Source organism: Primulina huaijiensis, chromosome 11 (assembly GCF_012295235.1).
Source record: "Primulina huaijiensis isolate GDHJ02 chromosome 11, ASM1229523v2, whole genome shotgun sequence".
NCBI lineage: Eukaryota > Viridiplantae > Streptophyta > Magnoliopsida > Lamiales > Gesneriaceae > Primulina > Primulina huaijiensis.
Window position 1 is genome coordinate 21087873 of NC_133316.1, and position 26675 is coordinate 21114547.

The following is a 26675-nucleotide window of genomic DNA, read 5'->3' on the forward strand; positions in this document are numbered from 1 at the left end:
TTCTAATAAGATGGATGGATCTTTATTTGAAAAATGTTACGAGGAATTTTCTTTTTGAAAAGGGGGAAAAATAAGAGAGAGAAAAAGAACTATCATCTGGGAGGATTTTGGAATTCATTAGGATAATTAACACAAGATCCAAGAAACTTTGGCAATACAAAACCGATGGTTTTCACTAAAAATAGAAAGGTTTCTCATAGTACAGTCACTAATGTCGAATGCAATCCTTGGAATGCAATTATGCAACAGAAAGAACCCACAAGTCGACAAATCAAGTTCCAACCAGATGTCAAGTGACCTTTCATGCTGAGGAAACATCCAATCAGAGACAAAATGTTGTTCATCTGCACGAAATATATTAACCATGTTGTGCCAGAATCATCAAGATAACTGAAAACAGGTGTCGTGCAAAATGAGAACCGGGGGAATGACATGAAGAGGAAGCTGCAATAACCTTGCCATCAATAGTTTTTCATGATTTCTTTAAATAGTTCCTTTGGAGCTGCAATCATATCACAGCATATCAGCAAATATTCTGCCATATAACTTGTTGGACATTTAGTCATGAATATAGTAGGAGTTCCCCACAAATACATAACGGGACACTTGAAAATTATGTAGTCAGCATAACAGGAAGCATCAAGTGTCACAGTGTGGGTTAAAGACATAATGTTTCTTACCTGGTAATCCAGTAAACCTCTCGTATTGTTCGTACGCCTGTCCAACAAACATATCTACTCCGGTTACGATTTTGGCTCCCATTTCCTCAGCTTCTCGCAAAAGTCTAGTGATTTTGGGAGTGTATACAGCGTCAAAAACAAGATCGTAATATCTCAAAGCTTCCTGAAAAACCAGACAAAAGGCTAGTAATATAGTATTACTGAAGCAAATGAGTGATTACAACGAACTTCAAATTTGGATAACATGAAATTTTCTAAACATGCACGAAAAGTCGCTCACTCAAAATTTCTCCGTTCCGCCTCTGTAGACGAGATTGATAAAGTAAGAAAGACATAGTGTACCAACCTTGGTAACAGGCGTCTCATTGACCTTAGGCTGCATGCCCATAGAAGTCGTGTTTGCAAGTATCATTCCACTCTCAGGATGGAAACTATCTAGTTCTGCAAGAGACAGAGCCTGCCCTCCAACAAGCTCAGCCAATTCTCTAGCTCGATCTTGCAAAAATTAAACGGAGAACCGTAGTTGTCAAAAGCGCAAAGCGCATTAAAAGCGCTCAGGTGTCCTAGGGCTTAAAACGCAAATCGCACGCTTTACGGTCATAACGACGCAATGAATAAAATATTGTAAAAAGATAAAAATTAAATTAAATTATTTTAAAAACATGAAACATAAAATATCAAATATTAATTCATCGTCATTTTCATCTTCTAAATATCAAATATTAAAACGTTTGGGCAAAAGGCAAAGGTGACGTGGGGCATAGGCAACAAGATATTAAGGTTTCTTCTGATCTATTTTTAATAAATAAAGGAGAAATCACATTTTTAGTGAGCAACATTTGTCAGATTTTTAAAACAAAAAAACTATTTTTTCTATGAAGCGCAAAAAAGACAAATAAAAAGCACAAAAGCATGCGCTTCATGGAAGCCGTGCGCTTTGGAGTACACTGGAGCACAGGTTGTACGTTTAGCTGTGCTTTGCACTTAAGCACGTGCTTTTTGCGCTTTTGAAAACTATGGAGGGAACACAATAAAATATTCTAAAAATTATGAAAATATAATCATGTTCAAACTTCACACCCAACAGACTCAAACCCTCTAAGGATGGGCGGCTTTCAATGACTTAATTCAATGAAACACACAAAGTCCACTAATCAAAGTCGACTCAGACAGGTACTAAAGGGTTATTTGTGTTACAAATGTCGCACATCGAATATTAAAACTACTAAAGAGCAACTTATAAACCCAAGAAAATTATATCATTCAATTGGCAAGCCTTTTGGAATGGTACCCGTCTGGAGTTTATGACAGCACTGGCGCTTTCATTGAGAGTTCGCACAGCGGAAGGTGCGACTTAGAAAAGGGATATTACCAGAGTGTTGATAAAAACAATATAGGCTGAATTAAGGTGTGTAATGCATGCATTGAATACTGAAAAGTGTGTGAAAGTCTTCTAGAGTGGGTCGCCGCAAATGTCGGCTTCTCAAGAGTCGTCAAAGTTACAATTGTCTGACATCGAATATTAAAACTAATAAAGATTGGCTGATAAACCCATAAAGATGATGTTTCCTGGTTAATATTCAATTTGAAACATTTGTAACATTTTGTCAATATGTGAGATCTAAATGTAACGTGTATTACCAAACTTAAACTAGAAAGCTGCATGTAAAAAGAAGTCTAACCATAGGTGCGATTAGCAACAACAACCCTTGCTCCCTTCTCTTTTGCACCATAAGCAATCGACTTACCCGCACCACCAGCACCTATGACAATAAACAGTTTTCCTGCCAAGGGCGACCCATTGGCAATATTGTGCGAACCTAAAAAATAATACAAACGCATCAAACTGGGCACTTCAAGTCATGTTAAAACATCTTCTTAGCCAGCAAATAAAGAAAGAAACCTTGAAGTCCATTCTCAATAGCATTAATTGCACCAATATAGTCAGTGTTACAACCAAACAGCTTTCCATCGGGTCGCCTGATGAGGCAATTAACTGCTCCTATTGACTAGCAAAATATTCAGGTGAAAAATTAGATGCAAAAACAAAATGCAATAGACTCAATGACATGAATCAGCAAGATTCAGTAGGTTGGCATAGATTTCATTAGCTACCTTTGCAACAGGATCAACTTCATCACAACAGGTAAGTGCCACTTCCTTATGAGGAATAGTACAGCTGTGATATTCCAATTTCATTAAGCTTACATATTTAGACAACAAATCAATTTTTAGGTCCAGATGCATAGAACTGGCCATAAGAATTTAAATGAAGAAGATAAACCAAAACATATCAAGAGTCTATGTCTATGGTGGGGTAATATAATATCAACTCCGGGAGCTTGTTTGAGAATCGATGACAGAAAAAATTCAAATCATGCAGAAAAAATTCATATTTTCATTTAAATTTAAAGGCTATTTCCCATATAATATTTAATTCATAGATATGATTGTCCGGAAGTTGGATAGTTACCTGAAGCCAGTAAAATCTGATGTGGAATAGGTTTCAAAGAACTTTCGAACATTGTCCACTAACAAATATACAAACACTCCATTAAAGTTTTCTGATTTGAAAGCTCCATTGTAAAGTAATGGTGATTTGCTGTGAGCGACTGGCTTCCCAATTATCCCAAATACCTTGGTATCAGGACCAATTGATCTAAAGTTGTATAAACTAACCAAGTCCTCTATTGTTGGCTGCCCAGGAGCAGATACCTTTCCTGGTTCCAGAGTACCAAAAGTGAGATATCCACCAAATTTTGGGCAAAGTACCCTTGACATCAATCCCCTTTCTCCCATAACCATCGCAATTATGGGCACCTGAAGATCACGAAACTTTAGCAAATGTTTCCGGCTTTCAAAGCAATTTTGATTAAGAAATGTTATATGCATCGATAAAAAAAAAAGGTTATATTAGGAGAGAATAATACCAACTCATGAAAAATAACATCTCAAAGCAAAAAATAAAGATGAACAGAATGTCCATAGTAACTTGTTATTAATCTGGCTTTCGCACTTACTTGGGAATGAACAGTTATTTGAAAAACTCTTGCAACATCAGTGATATCCAGTGCTGTTGTAGCAAACTTTACTATGTCAGCTCCCGCAGCTTGTATTCTGGCAACAAGGTTGCCCAGGTCCTCTGCTGAAGGGGTACAATCGTAGTTGTGCGATGAAACTATGACTTTGCACTTTCCAGGCTTATTTCCATTCATAAATTTGTTGAACTCATCGGCAGCCTTCAAAGAAGTTGACAGTATAAGATCTTTTAGAGAACTCAAAATTGACAGAGCTATATTGTGAACAATACTTGCATTTTTTCTAGTTTGGGTAAACAACAAATGCTACCAATGTTAAAAAATTTCTTCACGGTGGCATGGTAGAATCTCATTGCTGAAACAAAAATTTTCACCAATGACCATATTTCCCCCTCAGCCAGGGGCAGGTTTGTTTCAAGAAAGAAACTTTAGCCATATAACAACAGTGACATCCTTACATAATTAAACCTTAAATAGGAAAAGGGACCTTGAGCTCAATATCAATGTGATCAGCTCCCAACTCCATGGCAGTTCGAAGTGCACCAAAACGACTTTTTTCATCACCATCATACTGACCACCTTCCCATGTAGGTCTAGGAATGACTACGAAGTCAGGTTCTTGAGATAATAGTTTCTATACTCTACTAACATGCAAAAGAATTGCTTACGGTAATAAACATACTTAAGATGCAATACTACGAGGTAAATATGCTCACACCTCAGAATCATGTTCTGCAGCTTGCTCTCGAAATGGATCTAAAGCTATTATTCACATGAAATCAAATATTTTACAGTCATCGTGGCATTTTGAGAGGCCACACATACAAGAATCTCATCAATCCAAATAACATCAACAACAAAATAGACGCTAACACACGTTTGTTTATTGACTTTTTGTAGTTAAATTAATGATTTCGGCTGGCAAGTATGAGTTTATTACACTATTATTTTCTCTATTTAATAATCAAAACAATTCACACATCTTGTGCTCTAATTACACTTGCAAACCTGTGATATAGAAAAGAGAAGGTTCGAAGAGAAAATCTTAACCATACAATTTCATATGCCCAAATAAGTTTAATTTCCTTTTCTTCGGGCACAATATCTTAATGACACTTATCCATGGTGCAATTCTTAACCTTCCCCCTTTTCTTTTCCTTCCACTTATATCATTAACGAGCTGAAATTCTTCATCATTTCATATTTACACACGCAACTGTGTGTGTGTGCGTGTGTGTGTGTGTGCGTGCAAGAATCCATAAACAAAACCATATATTGACTGGAAAAAGTTCTTTCCCGCCTAGAGGAAGAAGTGGCAAGTAGCAGTTAGAGGCTTGAATTAAAACCCAAAAGGAGGAAGAAAGAAAAAAGAGGCATGTAGGGCAACTGTAGATCAACCTATAAGTAAAGAGAGTAGGCAAAGGGCACTCTTTGATTAATCTTTCAACATCGAAACGAGGGTCAAAGCTCTTTAGATGGTCCAATCTAATTTCTACGATATCAGCTCCTTTTATCTTTGCCTTGTGCATCAACTCCACCAGCTGATCCACTGTGTCAGCCATTAATGGAGCACATATCAAAGTTTCGTTCCTCCTCATCTTCGCAGCAGATTCAACTGCCAGGGAAAACCCTGAAACCCGAAGGAAGACAACTAAAAATCAGAACTGATAAGAATCAAAATTACAAGTTTCATCATCGAAATCAAGGGGAAAAGGAAAATATGGGTTTTTTTCTTTTCAAGGATGAAGAGTGATGGAAAAGAGTCGAAAACCTGGAATCTTGCGGGAACTTCTCAAGTTCTTTTAACTTTGAACAATTTTTGGTTCTTCATACGTCTAAGCACCCAAAACAGGGAAAAACCAGTCTTTACAATTACATAGAAATTTTCGATCAAATCTATTATATGGGTTGACGGAAGGTATTTCAAAATATATTTTATTTGAATAACTAATCCATAATTTCGAATCTAACTAAAACATCGACCATGAGGAAAAAGGGACAAATCAAATACAGTAATAAATCAAAGATACTAACTTTAACAAAACCCAGAAAACTCAAAAAAGAGAAGGGGAAAGACACAATCTTAACAAAAGCTAATGTGTGAAGAATATATTGAAAACATGGGCTGTTGGAAGCTTACAAACAAATTCAATGTGTTCCGAGCGGGCTTCTTATAGCACGGATGGACGTTTCAGTACGTAGCGTATCAAAGATGGCAGAATGTGAAAAGCATGGGAATGGGGAGAGAGAAAGTTTCCCAACATTTGGTGGAGAAATGGGGTAGTGGCAGTTGGGGATTGTCTTGGTGAATGGTGAGGATCACTTCATCGTACAAGGCTTCGACCCATCTACCCGTTACAGCTTCCAAACCCCTACTAAATATGGATAATGATATACCCACTCGAACCTCAAAAAAGACCTAATTGTCGATTTTGAGACGAGTTCTTGGATTCGATATTCAATTATAACAAATCAAAAAAAAATCAATCCGATGGTATACAATTGTATTTGCCCGTACTTTTATGTACACATATGTTTGTGTTAGAGCCTAGAGGATGCAAATTATTATCAAATGTTAATTTCAAATTATTATTTTCTGAATATAAATGATCGTTTTTTAAAATATATATTTAACGCCAAAGTATAGAAGTCATTCCTTTAGACGGGAATTATTTTTCTTCTTCATGCAATTTTTTTGAAACAATTGAGTGAGTCAAAATTAAGTTTTTCAAGTCAACACATTGGAAAAATAACTTGATCTTTTCTGGAATCAATTACCAATCACAATATGTCATTACTCGTCTTGTTGAGTCAGTTTTTGTTTCTCCTTGTGGTGTTTATTCATCCATGGAAAGACTATGTCCTAAACAAGATTTTCCAAAAATTAAATGAACTCAATATATATATTTTAATATTTATTTTGATTTTCTAAAAAAAAAAAGGAAGCAGATGAACTGTCAGGTAATGAACAAGCTGCAGGCAGCTGCCCTTTCAAGTCAACAGGCCAGTTCTTGTTGACAATAAATAAATTTTTGCATGACAAAATAATATCATGTTTGATATGATTTTTGTGAAATTCATAATTAATCTTAATGCATTAATTAGATTATTCAAAATTAATTTGCATTAAATTCAGTTTTATATTAGATTTTCTAAATAAAACTTCTAATTTTAAAAAGTTTTTGCTGGATTGGTTTTCTGCAGATAAACTCCCTTCAACACGAAAAAGGAATCAGAACAAACATGGGAGCAACAACGCCGTGGTTCATTACAGTAAAAGTACCGAGAAGGCAAGTGCCCTCAAACAATGACAATAAATCATTCAAACTCAACGGTCCTAAGACTCAATCCCGAGTTCTTCACTTCTCCAAGAGCTTCTCGATCATATCAGCCGCTTCTTGAACGGTGGTGATGCTCTGGGCGCTTTCTTCCTCGACGCTGATTCCAAACGCCTCTTCGAGTCCCATTACAATCTCAACCTACGCGAACAACGGCAACGTTTCAATTGACATCATGAATATACAATCGTTACCTAGAAATGGTCCGATCCCAGGTTCTGTTTCTAGGCTGTTTGAGTCTGATATTTTTTCCAGAGATAGATATTACAACCATTAATGACAGACCACATATCATATTCTCATACATAACCATGCAAGATGGTTAGAGGAGTGTTTGTAAACAAAGAAAAAATTACAATAAAAATCCCAAGAAAAATAATTGACAACCGAACAATATAAAAAGGAAGCAATTTTTAATTTACGCAACTATTTAGAAAATTCGGCAGTTGAAATGAATGCTTTTGCCAATAGTTAAGAAACACAATGTTTGATTGATATCGATGCTTCACTAATTCCACATTACCGTGTCAAGTGAATCAGCACCAAGTGTTGCAAACTTCGACTCTCCAGAGACGCCTCGATCGGCAGGAAGGGCGAGTTGCTTTCTCACAATCTCACACACTTTGTCCACCGTTTCAGGTTTGGCCTACACAAAAATAATTTTTGTTTCTTTGAGAATGTTATAAACACCACTCACTATCTTTTCTACTTTTCGGATAAGTAAAGAAATTCATTTATAAATAAAAAAAACACCACCTATCACCGGTGAACATGGAATAAACGATAAAAAAACTTCACGACAATGATAGCAAGATGCTAAGCAAATGATGAACAAATGATTGTTGATATAAACGAGACATACTGCACATGCAACTCGGAAACGAGTGGATGACTGTGCTGTGAGAGATGGGAAGCCCTTCCCATGGAATGAAAGTGAAGCCTTCCTCAAATTTGAAACCTGCTTAATCTCAAAACATATAAGATTGGTGAAAACATGGCTCTAAATAGAGATGAAAGAAATTTCAAAAAGCATGTTATCTGATGTAATTGATTGATCTTGAATATAATAATCCATAATTAATCAAATTTGAGGTAATAAAAATCGCTAACTAAATAAAATTTTCTCTAAAATTTGAATTATTTCATAATTATTCGCATTGTTTCAAAATCCAATGGCATAGGCAATCAAAATAGAACTAAAACTGCTGCGTTCCTTTAGATATTCTCATATTTGGTACCGAGGTCAGCATTGAATCTTCATAAATTTACGCTACATATATAGTAATATAGAACACCATCATTAAAAAACACAATACTGTTAAGCTCATGCTAAAATAAAACTTAAATAACATTCGGGAGACAAGTGTCGTGCTTAGATAAACACATGCCCATGAAACTCGAATTTATTGCCTACAAAAGAAATTTGATTCCTTTTGTTTGAGATGAGACTCCGAAATCTTATTCCCTCGAGAAATCTATCTGTTAGGTTCCAACTTTTAACTTAAAACTTGAAAGAAAGAAAAAAAACAGAAATCGAACTTCCTGTTTGGAAATCAATAATCCACAGCGAAAAATCAGAGTAATTTTGGTAGATCATGAAACTAGTCTATGCTAATGCAACCAATATACGAGATCCAAGAAACCTATCAGCCAACATAATGACATTAGATTTATAACTATACAATCAAAAAGCAATCAAAATCAAAGATTTCGTCATTATTCGTGATTAGATAGTTTAAATTTCACAACCCAGGTAAAAAGGGTCGATTTTTTTCAACAATAAAATCAACATATATTTTACAACAAACAGATCAGATTTTTAACCCACGAAGAAAAAAACGTAAACATTTCCCGACTGAATACACAGCTCCCTAAGACTTCAGTTCTAAAAAAAAATTATACGCCTACACATAGAAACCGAGAGAAACTACCCAGTGACAAAAACATCAAACCCAACAAAAAGAAAAACAGAACACAAAAGAAAAGCCTCCAAAAATCGAATACATCGCGGGGAAGGGAATGTACCTGATTCTTCTTCAAGATGCAAGAAACAGGTGAAAATGAAACAGGAGAAGCAGCGAACGAGGCCATGATTCTGAGATCAACTAATGGATATGCGAAAGAGGAGAAGGAGAGAGCGCGGCGGAGAGCACGAAGTTTGTGACGTGCTGATATGGTGATTGGCAAGCCAACTGTAGAGAAAATTAGTGAGAAATGAGACGAGCTCTCTTGGTATATATATACACACTAACTTTTTCTATTTGTTTGATCTTTCTTCGGTTGTATCGAAAAGGTGTGTTTGGATGTGAGCTTGTTTGGTATTTTCAGGTCCAATTTTTTTATTTTTGGACAACCATTATATTAGTTTTTAAGTAATACTTTTTCCATTTCAATTGCATACACACAAACCGTTATACGAGTTAATTTCGTGAGATAAATATTTTATTTATGTCATCTATAAAAAAAAAATGATTTTAATGTCGAAATAATTATTTTTTATTATAAACATGATTAGAGTCGATCCTCTCACAAAAAAAATTCTTTAAAATAATCTCATAAAAGACCTACCCCAATATTTTTTTTTAGAGAAATGTAAACTTCAAATAGTGAATATATCAAACTCATGTAAAATTACTTGAATAAGACATAAACACGATTTACCAAAAACACTCATTAAAAATATTTTCATATTCATTTATATAAAAAAAACTAATATTCAAAAAACGCTTACAACTACTATTTCTTTAAAATCGTCATTCTAATATTTTATACTAAAAACCAATTATTTCTCTAAAATACCCTTAACTCGTTTTGTTAAGAAGATTATTGGTTATATTTTCATGTTTTTTATACCATAAAATTCAATTTTCCAAAATTTTAGCTAAAATTCTCGCAAAAATACCCTTAACGAATTTTGTTGTTTTATTTGTTTTAGATAATTGTGTAGAGATTTTACTATTAACCTAACTTTTTGAGGAAATATATTTATTCAGCATTATTATATTATTATTGAAAATCAATTAGTTCAATGATATCTAGGTAAAATCTTGCTAGATTTAATAAATTGGATGTTTTTATATGAAAATTTATACATGAAAATAATAATGATGAGAGTTATAAATTTGGCTGGCCACTTGACGTGAATTGAATTTGGTGTCGTTGGCTGAGCAATCCAAGTAATTTTGATAAAGACATCGACTAGCGTATTTAATTTACATAAAAAAAAGTTTAAAATAATAAATTATCAATAATATTTTTTAAAATATTTTTAATGTTTATAGATTATTTTTCAAAATATTGTTTTTTTAGAATTTTAAAATAGTTTTTAACACAAGTACTTTTGTGAAAACGCCTTTGGAATATAGTGTGAATTTTATTCATGAATTGAGCAAATGTAGTTTCAAGAGATAAATTTATATTTTTGGAGAAAGAGGTATCCACAAAACTTAAAGGATATTTTTAAAAATTTAGTAACGAAGATTAACTCTTAAAAAAATTTAAAAAATTGCTCATATTAATCCAAGAAAAATAATAGGTGTATTTTTTTAATAGAATATTTAAACACACGCTCTTATGAAACCATTTCCCGAATCAATTTTATGGGACATATCACATATTTAACCCAATACATCCAAAAACATTAATTTTTATACTATAAATATTACTTTTCACTCTAAATATGGACCAACTCAACTCGTCTCACGAATATAAATCTTTGAAACCGTCACCAACTGATAATTAAATATATGTATGTTTGGATGTGTGTTATTTATATTATTTTGTTATATTATATATTATTATTATTAATGTTTGAGCATATATGGCCTATATAAATATCGGATATTAATATATAATTCGTCGGTATGATTTTAAAAAATGAACGGTAACAACCAACCACTACCTACTAAGTACTAACCCTATTGAAAATAGAACGTTCCCGATAGTTTTTATAATGAGAATTTCTCGAATTTTTAATGGATATTTAGACTGCTTTTTATTATATTCTAATTTTATTACAAGTAATTTATGCATACAAATTAAGAACTTTGATTTAATTGTTTTCTTCAAACGCAATTTTTCCTTGTACGCGGTTGAATTTTATGGAATTTCTACCAACTTCTGAGAAACATTTTCCACGATGTTTTGCGGAGAGTTTCTTTGCAATCCTGGTTTATTGTGAGTTTTTGTAATTGATGGTCAAATCATATGGGTAAAATTTATTCAGACTAGGAACGACGCACATGCGATGTGTACGTAAAATACATGCGATATGTATGTAAAATAATGACTTTTAGCTATCATGATTATTAACAGATAAAATCGATTCATAAAATTTTGATATAGCTTTTAATTATTATTTGTATAATGATAATGTATTTATATTAAATATGTAATTTGTAAAGATAATACGTGAATTTTTGAATTTTTTAAGTGGATAAGTCATAAGATATTAGACTTGTGAGTAAATTGTATGAAAATTATTATTTATCTAAATGAATAGGGTATTTTCGTTAAACTAATTGGTATTACGAAATCGAACCATTAAATTCCTCAATCTTTATATATAATATAGGAGTAGATATTTTGTGAGACGATCTCACGAATTTTTATCTGTGAGACGAGTCAACCCTACCGATATTAACAATAAAATGTAATACTCTTAGCATACAAATTAATATTTTTTCATGCATGACCCAAATAAGAGATCTGTCTCACAAAATACGACACGTGAGACCGTCTCACACAAGTTTTTATCATAATATATTGATACTTTATTAGTAGATTCATAAGTTTCGTATGCTGACTATGCCATTTATTTTGATATGTATTTTTTTTAATTAAAAACATATTTTGATTCGTATATGCATTAATTTGTTGGTAGTTTATATATTAAAAATAAAATTTTACTCTTTTATATTTTTTTTTTAAAATTTTACCATCATAAAAAGTTACAAGCTTTTAATCATAAACAAGCTCAACGATTACTATTACCTGGCTATTCCCCTAGTCAAGTTTACAAATTATTCATCATAAATGATTATTCAAAATAGAGGACGACGTAAAACCCAAAAATAAAAATTGACGTAGTCGACATCTATTTATTTCAGTACTTGTAACTCTATTTAATATGGCTAGTTTATTATTTTTTTTAAAAAAAAAATAAATAAAATAATATTTTCCAGTTCTTAGTCTCATATTATTTTTTTTTGAAAATTTTAGTTAATTTAATAACAGAACGATAATGTTGCATCATCATGGAGTTGACTTGGAATCAACATTGTAATTATGTTTTAAGTGTCAATTCAGCATTTTTATAAAAAAAAATAATTAAAATTGTCAAAATTTATATACAATAAAAGACTATAACCAAAAGTTAATATCATGGATGATCAAAATTGTAAGAAGATATGTGTACAAAGCAACATCTGTCGTTTTTTCGAGTTAGTCTATATTATATCGAAAGTGTTTTTATCCATATTCCAATATCATTAAATCATGTGAGTCACTGACATTTGTATGTAAGTTAACATATATGTTATGATCTAAATATTAACAGTTGACCATGTCTTAAGAAAAAAAAATTCTACGAAAATCAATAATTTATCAGCAAAATCACATTATTTATTTTTTATTTGAACAAAAATCTTTTTTACATCTCTCAATATAATCATTAGTATGCTCAAAAAATATATAATTATTACTCTGCATTAAAAATTTTATCAGCAAGCACAAAATGACATTTTTAAATAATACAAGGCATTCTTAAAATAATGTGCATATTATAAATTATTTAATTTTGTCGAAAATTAAATTAATTTTAGCATTACTTGTACCAAGATTTCAAAATTAAGACCAAGTTTCGAGTTTAGAAAAATAAAAAAATATTTAAATCATAAAAATTTAAAGGCAAAAACTTGTGTGAGACGGTCTCACGGGTCGTATTTGTGAGACGGGTCTCTTATTTGGGTCATCCATGAAAAAGTATTACTTTTTATGCTAAGAGTATAACTTTTTATTGTGAATATGGGTAGGGTTGACCCATCTCACAGATTAAAATCCGTGAGACGGTCTCACATGAGACCCAGTCAAAATTAAATTAATTTTGTGAGAAATTTTTTTTTATTTGATTGAATTTATATTTTTTTACTTGAACCAGTCGGTTCGGTTCTTAAATTTTAAAAAATTTAAACCAAGTGAAGATCCCAACGACTGTTCTCAAAAAACACGATCACTTTCGCATAAGATTCTTCGTTATCGATTTCTACAGGTGTCTTTGTTCGAATTTGAATAATCGGATTCTGGTTCGCGCAGCATCTCAGTACCTGTAAGTTTCGTTTTTTTTTTTCTCTAATTTTTCACGTTCTATTTGTGTGAGCGGTGTGGGTGATGATGGTTAGGAGATCATAAATTCATGCAGTGATTGCTATTTTTTGAAGATCGTACTGTGTTGATTCGGCTATTGATTTTGAATACTTTTGGACTTCGAATCTATTGATGAAGTGTCATGTAAAAAGTGTGTAGTAGCTTTTGAACTTTATAAAGCACTGTACAGCCACTGCTCCGGGAGTACAAAGCTATAAGTGATAGTATAGGTGGAAGATGAATTCCATATTTGGTGGACGTGGAAAATTGAATTCGGGGTTAATTGTCTTTGATTACTGATTTTTAGTCCACGTTACCTGTATTTTAAAGCAAATGCCTTTCAGTCTGTTAAGAGAATGTGCAAGTTTTGTTTTTGTGTTGGACCTCTGCTTTTAATTAAACTGTCAAGGTTTGTTCTATTGGCCTGTGAAGAAATGAATTAAAATAATCTGCTATTGTTATTGCTTTAAGTTTAAGTCTATTGACTTTTTCGTGTTATTTCAGGCTTGAAGAATTATGAATACTCAGCTAGTAGAGATTTTACCCCGGGAAATTAAATTCGTATGTAAGTGAAATAATGCAACTGCCAAATGCTACTGTTTTGAATCTTTTGACGGCCTTAAATTGTGTTTAGGCATTCATCCCGTGCTTGGACATTGGGTTTAAATAGTAAACTTTGAAAAGAAGTACTCGTTTGATATTCTTAAATTAAATTGTATGTGGAATAAGAATCACCGCTTTAATTTTCCTTACCATTTTGGAAACAACATTTCGTCAAAATTGATGCAGGTTGTTGTGCGTGGGATTGGGAAAGTTATGTTCTTGTCGCAGTTACTTAGAACCCAGCATCATATTTATGCCTTTTGCCATGTCGATTTGGTTCTTTATTATTGCGCTGTGCCATTTCCATATGTCAGTTGTTTACGGTGAAGCTTCTCACATATACAATAGAACATCTAATCTCAAGCCGAAAACTTCAGGATGGCATATTTTCCTTAGCTGCTTGTATCTTCCATGCATCATCTTTTGGAAATACCTAGTTAACTTTTGTTTGTGGAGTGCCGGGTAGAAGTTCTTCTTGAAGAAACGCAAGACAGTTATATTTGTATGACAAACAAAATTCAGTCTTTTGTAGATTTATGTTGCTTTCCTCCTTTTTCTACCATATTCGCTACAGTACAATTGGTTCATCTCCATTTCATCATGTATGCAGATAATCTATCTGATTGTTCTGTTCTGAACTTTTAATAGTTTTCTAAACAATGTTTCTTTTCTTTACTGAAAATTGAAACTGAGGAAAAATCCTTACTTCTCCGTTTGCGCCGAACCAAGCTTTGTTCAGTTCAGTGGAGCGTGGACTTGAATCTTTTTCATCCTATGCCACATTTTATCTTTCGGTTTCTTCTTTCAGGAACTTGTTCATTGCTTTATCATCTCCTGATATTTGTGCTCAACATTTCTCAGTATAAGTCTGTCTATTTAAACAAGTTCTTGTTACTTTAAATGGTTGAGTCCACAACTTCAAACAAAAGCTAAAAAAAGAACAGAATTGCATGAGTTCAAGCTACCCTGATAGTGGCTTAATTGCTTAAATTCTTCTGGCTAGTGGCTAGGTGGGATCCACATGAAAAGGTATGAATTCCACGTGACCAAAAAGATTTAGGCCGTTAGATCAGTTGCCCTTAGGGTAGCATCTCATTAACTATTTGAAATTGCTAAATCCCCATACCTCTCGTCTCAAATTGTTTCTGCTCGGACACTCTTTTGTCTTTTAAGTTGAGGTGAAGAAACAGAGTTCATGTGCTGTGCACCTTGCCAATGTCACGGAGCAGTATGTAGCTTTCAAGGTTAATTGGTTTTCGACCCTGTATTTGTATCTTTTCTTTATGCAGCTGCATGAATATATATTAGTGAATCTATGTGATCATTTTTCAGGTGAAGACAACATCGCCCAAGAAGTACTGTGTGAGGCCTAATGTAGGTATAATCAAGCCAAACTCAACATGTGATTTCACGGGTATTTTATTCTCCTTCCTTGTTCTTGCAATACTTCATTCTTTTAAATCATGGTGGGGGTATTGGTTGTATAAGACTGTATTTCATTTCCCCTGCAACATATCTAGAGCTGTGAGTTGTTTAATTTCTTTCAGGAACACTTGTTTTTTGGATCCGAAGTATAGATATCTACTAATAATTTACATCAATTTTGGACACATTACTACTATGGTTGTGCAACTGATGCACCTATCACTATGAAAATGGAGTTTAAAACTTTTATTTGAAAATTTTTTGCCAAAAACATTTTGTGTCTAGTGGTAAAGTTCTGCTTCTCATGTTTGATTTATCCTTTTCATGTTTTGATATCATTATCATATTTTATTGCAATTACCATCACATATGCTGTGGGTTAGAGAGTTTCTGATGTCTTCTTCCCATGCAGTTACCATGCAAGCTCAGAAATATGCTCCCTCTGAGATGCTATGCAAGGACAAATTCCTGATTCAGAGCACAGTGGTACCATTTGGCACCATAGAAGAGGAGATTGTGCCTAGCATGGTAGATAGCAGCCACACTGAACTTTGAATTATTATCTGTACTTTTCTTTACTCACTTTCCTTTTTCTTGCATGTCAAACTATCGGGAAAGTTGGTGGATTGCCAAAGTATTTTCTTATTCTTATTCTTATTCTTCTGGCAGTTTGTTAAGGGGGGTGAAAAATATATTGAAGAGACCAAGATCCGGGTTGTTCTCACCAGCGCACCCAATTCACCCCCGAAGCAACCCGTTCATGGAATTCTCAAGGAAGAAGCCTCTCATGAAACTTTATCCCCGAAAGAGCCACATTCACCTGTTTTGCTGCCTCTTAATGGAGTTTCTAAGCAAGAACCATCATTTGAGACATCAGTTCTCGAAGTTCAATTGTCGGGTGGAGTTGAAAATATACCCCCTCCATGTATGGTGAGACATCTTTACATCGCATCTTTCCCGAATGATAAACAGCAGGATCCAGGCCCCATTTTTACTGTTATTTAGCTGTAAGCATTGATGACAATCCATACCTTGTTAACTAGTTGATTTCACAATCAACAATGCTGTACTAACTCTATAATCGAGAATGCCTTTTGAAAGAGATCTTTATTTGAACTACATCTAATTAGAATACATAGCATTTGCTTCGTTAACCCAATCGAATTATGAAACTATCTGTCTCTTGGATGCAGCTAAAGAAGAAAGTCAAGGGAACCAAAACCGTTAATAACTCGGAGGAGTCTGAATCACCAAATATTAAGGACAATATGAAGTCATTTCCTGCCAAGGATGAGGAGTATTACATTCGTAACGATGATGAATCAAAACAAGTTAAAGACGGGGAAGCAACAAAGTTGCTACTTTCGGACAATGTTGAGGAGTTAAAGTTGAAGATTAGTGCTTTGAATTCAAAGTTAGCCGAGGTTATTATTTTTCATACGGTACCCAAATTCTGGGGGCTGAATATACTTTGAGGTGCATATAATCCACTATTGGGGACTAGAAGTGTAGCTCAAAAGTGGCTCCATATTGTGGTACAAGTGTGTCATATCTTTTAAGAATGCAGGGCATAGACTGTAGCCATAGCCCGAAACATGGTATTTTCCTCCAATTATATTAACTCTACATCGGTAGCAACCAGTAAAACAAAGTGATATCTACCCATTTTGAATACAGGCTTTGCATCATTCACATGTCCAGGTGTAATTTGGTCCGGACTTACTCAGCTGATGCATCTAATCTTTTGTCATTCTTACAGGCCGAGTGCACCATTATGAAACTGCGAGGAGAAAATATGCGTACCATCTGTGAAAAGGAAACACTGAAGGTAGAATTGGTTTTTGAATCTATACACTACATTCCTTGTCTAAATCTCCGAGCGTAACGTCCTTACTTTCTTGTAATGGCTGAATCTATAGGAATAACTGAAACCATGTTTATGACTTATGATGCATAACATGGTAGAACAAATTGAGAAATTGCTTTTATGCACTAATTAAAACAAATGCTATTCTCTACAAGTGGTTAATATACTCTTGCAACTGACTATATGTCGGTTTCGGTTACCATGATTTTCCTTTTTTACTCTTTAATGGTTTTTTCTTTCCTTTACAGGCGATTTCCAGGAGAAAGGGTGGTGGAAGAAAAGTTCAAGTTGGTTTTCCTCCACTATTTGTCTGCGTAGTCGTGCTGATTAGTCTGTCAGCTGGCTTCGTATTTCGATGTTAACTCTGGATATCGTGTAATAAGAACGTATAAAGGACTGACTTCTATCAAATATAAAAGGAGAAAAAAGGGAGGCCTTCGTTTTCCTCTTGGGATCTTGTCATCTTGTGATTGCATTAAATAATGTGTATGCTTTGCTCCCCACGTGAACATTGATGTATCTGAAAAGCTGTTTTTACATATGGTAGACTAGATGGTGCTTAATGGGTTTCTTTTATCGTCATAACTTGAGCTCAAGACTGACAATAACATGAGTACCAACCATCTTTTGACATATCTGATATTTATTGGTAGAAGGGAGTCCTATTTTTTTACATGGAATCAATGAATGTTTTAAATCTTAATTGTACTTTATTTGTTAGATCTTCATTCGATATTTATATCTTATCCGATATGATATGTCTACAAGTAGAAACACCATCACCCAGTTGTCGTTTCCAGTATTCTCAAGATGGGAAACTCATAGTCGTACATCCTAGAGAGCTTGGGTATACGTACTTGTTAGTTCCGATTCGCGTGGAGTTGATGAAAGACTTGGGTAAATATCATCCATTCTAGTTGTCTAGGTATTGGGAGGTTGAGAGCGAGAACCATCACTTGATATTGCTTCATACTAAGGAACAAGGATGGAGCTCGAGAGGTTGGAAAGTCGAGCAAGCTATGGGTTTTCCCTTTTTTCCGAAGATCATGAGCTTGAGACCCTCCCAATTTGGATTGGATGAGAGCAGTGATACAAATATCCGAGGAGTTAGCAGTTTATTGTTGGGGTTATCCAAGACCATAATAAGTTCTTCAATTATCTGACATATATATACATGTTTTTTTTTTTGCTCGTGTATATGATTGACATGAGCATCCGTTCGATCAAATTTAATCAAAATATTTACATCCATAATAGAGAATTTTTGTTATTATACATAATAAATGAGTTTAATTCCAATCGGGTAACTAGATAGAGGATCATCAATCAGGTACAATGTTAGTTTCGTTATTCCCAAACAAAAGGCTAACATGACAACATGAGGACGGAAAAAAGATACGAGTCGAAATAAGACTATACGGAGTCTAGCTTCTAAAACTTTCAAGGCTACTTGGATCAGTAAATTTTTGAGTTGAGCTCCAGTTGTTCATTGAAGCTTCATAGTTAATCGAATTCAAAATTAAGTAAATATACAGAATAAATCACTAGTAAGTGGTGCATTGAATGGATGTAGTATTTTTTGCTTGCATATTTAATATTTAGGTAAAATAAATGTCTATATTTGCTTTAAAAAATTGTATATATTTAAATACTTTTTGGTTATGTATTTTTATATTTAAACCGTGATTTTAATTTTTTTATATCTTTTTTTTGTTTTCATAGAAATTCTGGACTTCTATGATTTGATGCTCTTATTTTAAAGAAGGAATTGCTCCGAAGTTCTTTTTATTTTATATAATATGATATAGCTTTCATGGAGATAAAAGGTGATTGTAACTGAAAGCCTATGTTTTAATTTTTACTTGATAGAGTATGTTATGGTGTATGACCAATATAAAAATTAATAATGATAAGAACTTAGCGAGCTTGAGCAATTATATAGAGTTTAAACTCGATTGGCGATATCAGCTTTAACTGTATAACGATCGAGCTCTGTTAAAAGAAACTACCATCCGCAAAAAGAAACCTAGATTACATTTTGACTTCGCATATCACAACATATGAACGTAACCTTGCGACCTATACCACCAATTATAGACATTTCTGCTACCTCCACCCCACACGACCAAAATAATCGTCCTAAAGCTCAAAACTGATCGTTTGCGACAAAGCAAACACGATGCAAATGAATTTTAGCACAACATGATTATTCTTCACCTTGCAGAAGATGGATGCTTTGTTCGATTGGTGAGCCTGGCACGTATGGAGCAAAACCACGGCCACCAAAAACAGGACGCATGAATGCGTCATCGAATTTTCTCCAATAGTAGTGGACTGTACGAGTGGGGGTTGTAAGTAGCATCTTCAAACTGCTTGGATGGAGTAAGGTCTTGCCACCTTCATGAGATTCTGAAGCTTGTCCATTACCAACGAATAGCTCGGCTTCAGAATCTTGGCTTTCGCCTAGAAGTGGAATAATCAAGGATTTTGGGGTGCCTGGCTCTGAAGAAACCATTCTAGTCAGTTGTTTTGTAGATGGCATTAATAACCTTACAAGAGGCTTTGTCATCAACCCGAAAACCTGCATGATTATGCCATACAACGTGCATGAAGTTAACTTACAGAGATCATATTCTAGCAAAAATAAATAGCAAGGGTGCAAAAGGAATATCACATCACGGTGACGAGTACAAAATGATGCACATCTTTCATATATAATTTCTATGTTTTTTTGTTTTTCGGAAGCTTAAGTTATCTTACCACAGTGCTGAAAAGCACCACAGTTATTGTACTTGTGATCAAAATTGCATTCCCTCGTAACTGGGTGTGGCCTGCCATAGTAAACTGTACAAGAAAGAAATTGGTCGGCATATATTCCTTTGTATGCCCCCACACTAGGCAATAAAAGCAGACTGAGTTACAGCTTCACCTGGTTGTAAGCGAGGGCCATGGAAACAGCACCACGCATAAGACCAGCCCACCATATCGTAATCTGCAATCGCAATTGACGATTATTAAATAGTAAACATGAAGAAGGTTTTGCACGCCTTTAACAATTATTCTTACTTGCTGCTTAAAATCAATTCTCTCATTGGGAGACTTCTTGGTCAAGTTAGACAGGAACGATAAAGGGAAAACAAAGGCTGCTCTTCCAGCCAAGGTCAATCCCAGTAGTATTGCACTAACAGAAGCTGATGTTTTGGGACTGAAAAAATAACCGATTTATGAAAGTTATTAAATTTTCAGATAAACTGTAGATTTATTTTCTCTCTCTTTGATAATGTTATGATGAAGAATGTTCGCTGTTCTTGCTTATGCATCAACTTGCAGTAGCACACATGCACCGTACCTGGTACTTACAACTCTCCATTTCTCAATGTCTAGAGCATCCATGCCAACGTAAAGAAATATGAATATCTCAGCAACAAAAGACAGAGTAGCAAATGTGTGCCTGTGAATGGTTGAATATACACATCAAGTAAAGATTTTAATGGAAAATGGGACGTGACATAAGCAATAGTTTCTTCCAAGTGGCTCTTATTGTCAAACAATATCATACTTTGTGGTAACTCTTGAGTTCTCAGTGACATTATGCCAGGTGTAGTGTGACATCACAATCCCACAAAAGAATACGGTGAGGATGCCGCTTAAATAGAACAACTGCAGGATACATCAGGTTAAAAAGATGGTTCACTCTTACAAATCACATACTAAAAGAATGCCAAATTCACAAAATTTCTTACAAATATTCAAAAGACTTACTTCAGCCAACATGTATGAAAGGTAAGCCATAAGCATCATGATGGAAACCTCACGGTCGGTGGAATGGCTGCGGTTGATCAGAGAATCAGTCACGGAGTTCAGAGAACACTACTAGCTAGGGCAATGAGGCTATCAACTGATCTTAATCCCAATATTTCTATATAAGATTGAATTAACTTCTGATAGATTTATGGAAGACAGCTCTAAAATATTACATTATTTCATTACAATGGATTATGAAAAATAGCTATGTGCACAGGTATCAAATACTTCACTCAGCTTTCTGTTTCTGGAGTTCGTAGAAACTTCGGCAATAGTTAGTTCTCAAGTACAATGTGGTAATAAATTTTGATTTCAGTTGTTGTTGTGATAAAAGATGTTCACAGGGAAGGCAATTGTCACCAACCTTCCAAAGTAGAGCTTCTTAATAACGTATGCACTTAACAATCCAGCCTGCAGTAGAAGATAAATCAAACATTACTTTCAAAATATCTAAGAAGCTAACAAATGAGATGCCCACCGAGAGAGAGGGAGGGAGCAACGTACGACAACTCCCAAGACAGTGCTTGTGACAAACAAATAAAAGAAGTTTCCAACTAGCTGCAAAGCTACAGCAGCATTGATATTAGACAGGTCAAAGTTCTGGACAGCATTGAAAAGCACCACAGATGTGGCATCATTGACAACTCCTTCCCCAAATACTAAACTGTAGAGTAAAGGTGTCTCATCTTGGTTTAGCACCTGCAGCGGTAGATTTAATGTCTCGATATAGAAGAATTTTTTTTATAGAAATTTCAATGGCAAAGGCTGCTTAGTCTACCTGCAATGTGCAAACTGAATCCGTTGCAGCAAAAATTGCTCCAATTGCTGAAATGAAGCAGATACAGTTTGTTCGAAACCGAAATAAGTGTCACACATATTGAAAGTAAGAAACAGAGAGATACCAAGATAATCCCCAATAGCAAGGTCAACATCCATTTTCTGGAAAAAGAAAATAGAGCCTGCCACAAGATTTAGAAGATGTAAGAAAGAGCAGAATCATTTGGAGTTTACAAATTAAATAAATGTGACATGAAAGAATGAGCACACAACTTATTGAGTAATATCGAAAAAATTTCAATTTGATTTCGAATTGTTTTCCCATCTAAATCTAAATAAAACTTGAGAATTGAGACAAGAAGTGAGAAAGAGAGATACACTAATTATCCGTAAATTGCTTATGGTTATTGTTTTCCTAAGTCCCGATTAGAAAATATTTTATTCGGTTTGTGGCATAGCATTAACATTCCAAAAATAAGGAGGAACAGTATGAATGAATTATCACATTGAAATTGAATTACGACATACATATGCAACCTTCAGAAATCTAAGCTCTATATCAAAGGTGATAAAAGTTTTAAAGAAGGAAAAAAGAAAACAAAAGTTGACAAAAAGGCTTATCCGTACATGGTAAAATAAATTTTCTTTTTTTGTTGAAGAGGTTTAGTTCTCCAACACACACCAAACGAGAAAAGAGCAAGTGGCTGAAACAAGGACAGTTAATATCAAACAAAACTGACTTAAATCTACATAAAGGACAAGAATAATTCTCATTAGTAATACGGGCAATCCATCAATTGAATAACTAAAATAAAGTACAAAGCAATACCCAATGATATGATTATGAAGGATATCAAGGTGCCAAATGCTCCAAACAGCATAATAGTCATGAAATTGCGAAAGAACTGTTTCTTCTTAACCTGAAACCTGATGAAAGATTGATGAAAGAAAACGGAACTCAAGAAATCGGTACGTTAATCTCACACCTCAAAAACCTAGCATAACTTGGAAAGCCTCAAAAGGACAGTAAAATTAGTCACTTCCACTCAAATAGCAAAACACGTTAGACTTCCAGGGTAAGACCATCGGCAGAAAGATTTGATCCAGAAAAAGAGTGTCGTCCAGATATAAGCATTAAGTAATTTGTGATTCTGTCTTAACCACACCTTATAGTTTCTCATTATCATAAAATGAAACTAAGGTTTAGAGTTCAGAGTAACAGAAACCTCAACCTCATGGGCTACTAATCAAAAGCAAACCCCAGGTATGATTTTTATATCTCACTGGCACTGAGTAACACACGCTTGCAAATAAATATATTCCAACAAAAGATATAATTTTGCATACTATGTTTTACAATGAATGCTGCAAAAAATTGCTACTCAGAGGAAATTTGACGTCTGTGTAAATAAAATTCATGGAAAATCTCTAATAATTTTACCATTATGTTGATTAGGTCTCGTAATAGAATTGAACTCGTCATCTCTTAATACCCTCATAATACATACGAAAATAGGGAAAACATCCTAGTGTCATTTTACGGAATAAGAGGATAATATCATGGCTCCAAATACAAAATAGTCATATGGATTTCTTGTAACCCACAGATTACAAAGTAAATGTCAAAGACAATCAAAAGATAATAGTGAGATTATTTTTCCAAAACAAGAACATACCCGGCATTGAAAATAATTGGTGGGAGGAGATAGAAGAAGAAAAGATCCTCACTGAAAACCAAAAGACGCGAGCTTTTCCCACCACTTATTACTAGAATCAAAACTCCGGTGCCTACTCCCTACGATATTAAATAAGTTGTAATCACCCAAATGCCAAATACAACTGATGAATAAAATCATAATTCAGATAAATATTGTCATTATGATTGCACGTACATACTTACAATAAGAAGTGCAGTGATAGATTCATTCATCCATCTATGTTCCTCCAAAAGATGACCTATCACAATGCATCCGCACAGGAGTGTGACAAATAAAGAAATCGAGACCACTGAAGTGTGGTCAGAAGTTGACAGCATATTCATCGTCCCTCGCAAAGTTCCAGAGTCAAACCCAATTTCATCCAATAAATTTGGCCAACTACAGTTCTCAAATAGCTTCAAGCAAAAAAACTTAATTCAGCTCGCATGCAAAATTATTCCTGCAAGTTAAAACAAAAGGCAGAATACGGATATCAATAAATTTATTAAATAATAGAATCTCCGAATTTCCTTTCCCAACCATTTCTCTCATTGCACGTAATCGCAGTTATAAGACAAGAATATCCACAAGGCACCATGTAACTAGATGAAAAAACAGCACAGAAATTCAAACTTTTTTGAATTCACTTCATAGCACAACTAACCATCGGCAAATCCTTAATTACAAGGGAGCATAAATGTGACAGTGAAGCTATGTAATAAACAAGACGCTGGTATATGTAATGAGATGCATTTCGAACTTGTACAACCGCAGTTGGTCAGTTAATGAGCAAGCACGAGTTCACAACATCCTAATGGTCAGGCTAATCGAGATTCTGTTACTCCAAAACATGAACCAAGAAGGTTGAGAATCAGTCCTTCATGCACAAGCTAATAATCTATAAAATAGATGTAAAAACATATAGCTACTCAAGGTCCAGCCAGGACATTTAATTCAAGTTTGGATTTGTCCATCATCAAACGAAGCTCAAACACAACTTCAAACCAGATAAAAATTAAAATCAAGATTATATATGGGCTGATTGCCTTGTTTCGATTATTTATCAACAAATAATTTCAACACAGACGTTAGGCACATGCAGCCACACTCGAAGAAATAAAGAAAGATAAGAAATAGACAACACCCTGAAAATAAATCAAAACGTTATGCGTACTTATTATGAGCACAATAAACATGTGAGCATGGCTACGTGATTGCATCAACTAAAACTAAAGAATACATACAAACAAACATTTCTCGTCACCTCACTAAAAGCCAAGAAACATCTCCTTCATCAAAGGCTAAGCTCCAAATCAGATCTCCGTTTCAAACGTCAAATGAAAACCAGATCGCAAATAGCTTCCCCGAAATTCCTCCCGGAAAAGCTGCTTCCACAAAACTACTCAAAGACAACAAATCCAAGTCACCGAACTAGCTCAAATCACCCGAAAATGAACCTAACTGCATTCAAACAAGGATTTGAATCCGTCCTTTTCCTTCAACCAGCACAATAACAGACAAACACAGTAAATCAACAAAATAATATAATACGTCGAAATTGAAGATTCCTGAGGAACTTCCAAATAAAATACGAATTTTCGAATCAAATATTTCCCGAACAATGTGCTTCAAATTCCCACGGGATTAAAGCTCGAACGGTAAATTTTGGAGATAGAAAATGTTGAACTGTGGGTTGTGCGTGAATGAGAGGGAAATCGTGAGAAAAACGACAAATCCGCGAGAGGTAACGCCAGTATTTATATAGGCAACTGAAGGAGAAAATGACGGGACTCTTAGTCAATTTCGTTACGATTTAATTTAAAATAAATCAGATTAAAAAGGCGACGTGGAAGTGAAATTGACGGGCACTCAGTGTTTAACTAATGGCAACCGTTGATTCTTTTTATTAGTGGAGCCCATTTTGCTTCATCATCGGGTTAATTATCCCAATTCGAACTCAATTTTGTACGAACAATACATAAGATCCCGCGGATCATGCCTTATGGATGTCAAGATACCAACTAAAACGGTTTGACAATTTACAAACATTTTGACAAATGTCAAAAAAAGACACGTGACTTTTCAAACTTGGTCCATGTCTCCATATTTTCCTAACAAAGAAAATTTATGTGAGACGATCTCATGGATAGTATTTTGTTAGACGGGTCTCTTATTTGATTCATTTATAAAAAAATATTATTTTTTATGCTAAGAGTATTACTTTTTATTGTGAATATCGGTAGGATTGACCCGTCTCACAGATAAAGATTCGTGAAATCGTCTCACAAGAGACCTACTCTTTTTTTAATTGTAAATGAAAATTTAAGAAAAGTTGAGAATAATCTTAAAGGATCTAGGTCTATGAGAAAAAGACTTAATTATAGTACGGGAAATTGGCCTTCAGTCCCCAACCGTCGATTTTTTTTGTTTTCAGTCCCTGGGTACTTTTTTAGTACCATATTTCCACATAAAGTGTATCGCATTTTCACATGAAGTGTACCACATTTTGTATGACATAGTACCACAATTTTGTGGGTAGGGAGTGAACACAAAGAAATATTTTGATCGGGGATTTTTCACCAACTTCCCCATTATAGTACATCGATAAATTAGGTTGTAAATGAATTAAATAGTTTGATCATTTATTGTGGTATGTATGATATTAAAAAGGTAGCTCAGAATATATTTTTGTGAGTGGCACGAAAAAAATAAATGGAAATGAGGGTTTGGACTTTTGGGGTAATTATTGAAAGTAAATCTTGTTTTGCTTTTTTGGGTGCCATATGTTAGGAAGAAAGACAACACCATGCTAATGAATGCTTTATTAAATTGGAGAATTAACTTTTGGAGTAACAAGAATGTTCGTAACAATTTTTCAAATCCTTTATTAAATTTCATAAAAAGATGTGCAACAAAACGAGAATTTGAAGTGTGTGGTTGTTTGATCATTTATAAATTATGTTAGTTAGATAGATAAATCGTATTAAACAAATCATATATGGTTAAGTCGTTCGACATATTTACTAGAATCGAACTCATGATTTTTGGTCATATATCCAATTACTCTACATACTGGATCAATT

General features: G+C 34.1%; 4 protein-coding genes across 11 annotated transcripts; 1 reads left to right on the forward strand and 3 right to left on the reverse strand.

Annotated features, from left to right (window-relative positions):
• Positions 1-85: 85 nt before the first annotated feature.
• LOC140987487 (bifunctional 3-dehydroquinate dehydratase/shikimate dehydrogenase, chloroplastic-like) lies at positions 86-6123 on the reverse strand. Of its 2 annotated transcripts, XM_073456016.1 has the most exons (12): positions 5859-6123; positions 5490-5553; positions 5117-5348; positions 4206-4311; positions 3701-3919; positions 3154-3500; positions 2796-2859; positions 2584-2689; positions 2363-2500; positions 1027-1175; positions 681-843; positions 86-502 (listed from the first exon to the last, which is right to left on the reverse strand). In XM_073456016.1, the coding sequence occupies exons 3-12, from the start codon at positions 5314-5316 to the stop codon at positions 462-464; spliced, it is 1533 nt and encodes a 510-aa protein (XP_073312117.1). In that variant the 5' UTR covers positions 5317-5348; positions 5490-5553; positions 5859-6123; the 3' UTR covers positions 86-461. The 2 variants fall into 2 exon arrangements, with proteins under 2 accessions (XP_073312117.1, XP_073312116.1); XM_073456015.1 differs by lacking the exon at positions 5490-5553 and having other exon boundaries at positions 5859-6122.
• Positions 6124-6962: 839 nt separating this feature from the next.
• LOC140987488 (acyl carrier protein 1, chloroplastic-like) lies at positions 6963-9313 on the reverse strand. The gene is made up of 4 exons (XM_073456017.1): positions 9082-9313; positions 7919-8014; positions 7580-7702; positions 6963-7197 (listed from the first exon to the last, which is right to left on the reverse strand). Exons 1-4 carry the CDS (start codon positions 9145-9147, stop codon positions 7078-7080), a joined length of 405 nt encoding a protein of 134 aa, XP_073312118.1. The 5' UTR covers positions 9148-9313; the 3' UTR covers positions 6963-7077.
• A 3919-nt stretch (positions 9314-13232) lies between these two features.
• LOC140988088 (uncharacterized) lies at positions 13233-17985 on the forward strand. Of its 4 annotated transcripts, none has more exons than XM_073456998.1 (10): positions 13233-13381; positions 13475-13828; positions 13924-13984; positions 15196-15266; positions 15355-15436; positions 15860-15975; positions 16117-16377; positions 16641-16871; positions 17207-17275; positions 17563-17985. In XM_073456998.1, exons 3-10 carry the CDS (start codon positions 13936-13938, stop codon positions 17674-17676), a joined length of 993 nt encoding a protein of 330 aa, XP_073313099.1. In that variant the 5' UTR covers positions 13233-13381; positions 13475-13828; positions 13924-13935; the 3' UTR covers positions 17677-17985. The 4 variants fall into 4 exon arrangements, with proteins under 4 accessions (XP_073313099.1, XP_073313100.1, XP_073313101.1 ...); XM_073456999.1 differs by having other exon boundaries at positions 13475-13697; XM_073457000.1 differs by having other exon boundaries at positions 13494-13828.
• A 1213-nt stretch (positions 17986-19198) lies between these two features.
• On the reverse strand, positions 19199-25363 carry LOC140987198 (sodium/hydrogen exchanger 2-like). Of its 4 annotated transcripts, none has more exons than XM_073455614.1 (15): positions 24837-25363; positions 23796-24008; positions 23572-23690; positions 22725-22822; positions 22021-22077; positions 21897-21943; positions 21623-21817; positions 21483-21529; positions 21077-21143; positions 20874-20974; positions 20664-20765; positions 20381-20519; positions 20244-20306; positions 20075-20158; positions 19199-19895 (listed from the first exon to the last, which is right to left on the reverse strand). In XM_073455614.1, the coding sequence occupies exons 2-15, from the start codon at positions 23934-23936 to the stop codon at positions 19521-19523; spliced, it is 1635 nt and encodes a 544-aa protein (XP_073311715.1). In that variant the 5' UTR covers positions 23937-24008; positions 24837-25363; the 3' UTR covers positions 19199-19520. The 4 variants fall into 4 exon arrangements, with proteins under 4 accessions (XP_073311715.1, XP_073311714.1, XP_073311716.1 ...); XM_073455613.1 differs by having other exon boundaries at positions 23796-24052; XM_073455612.1 differs by having other exon boundaries at positions 19200-19895; positions 23796-24052; positions 24857-25363.
• Positions 25364-26675: the final 1312 nt, after the last annotated feature.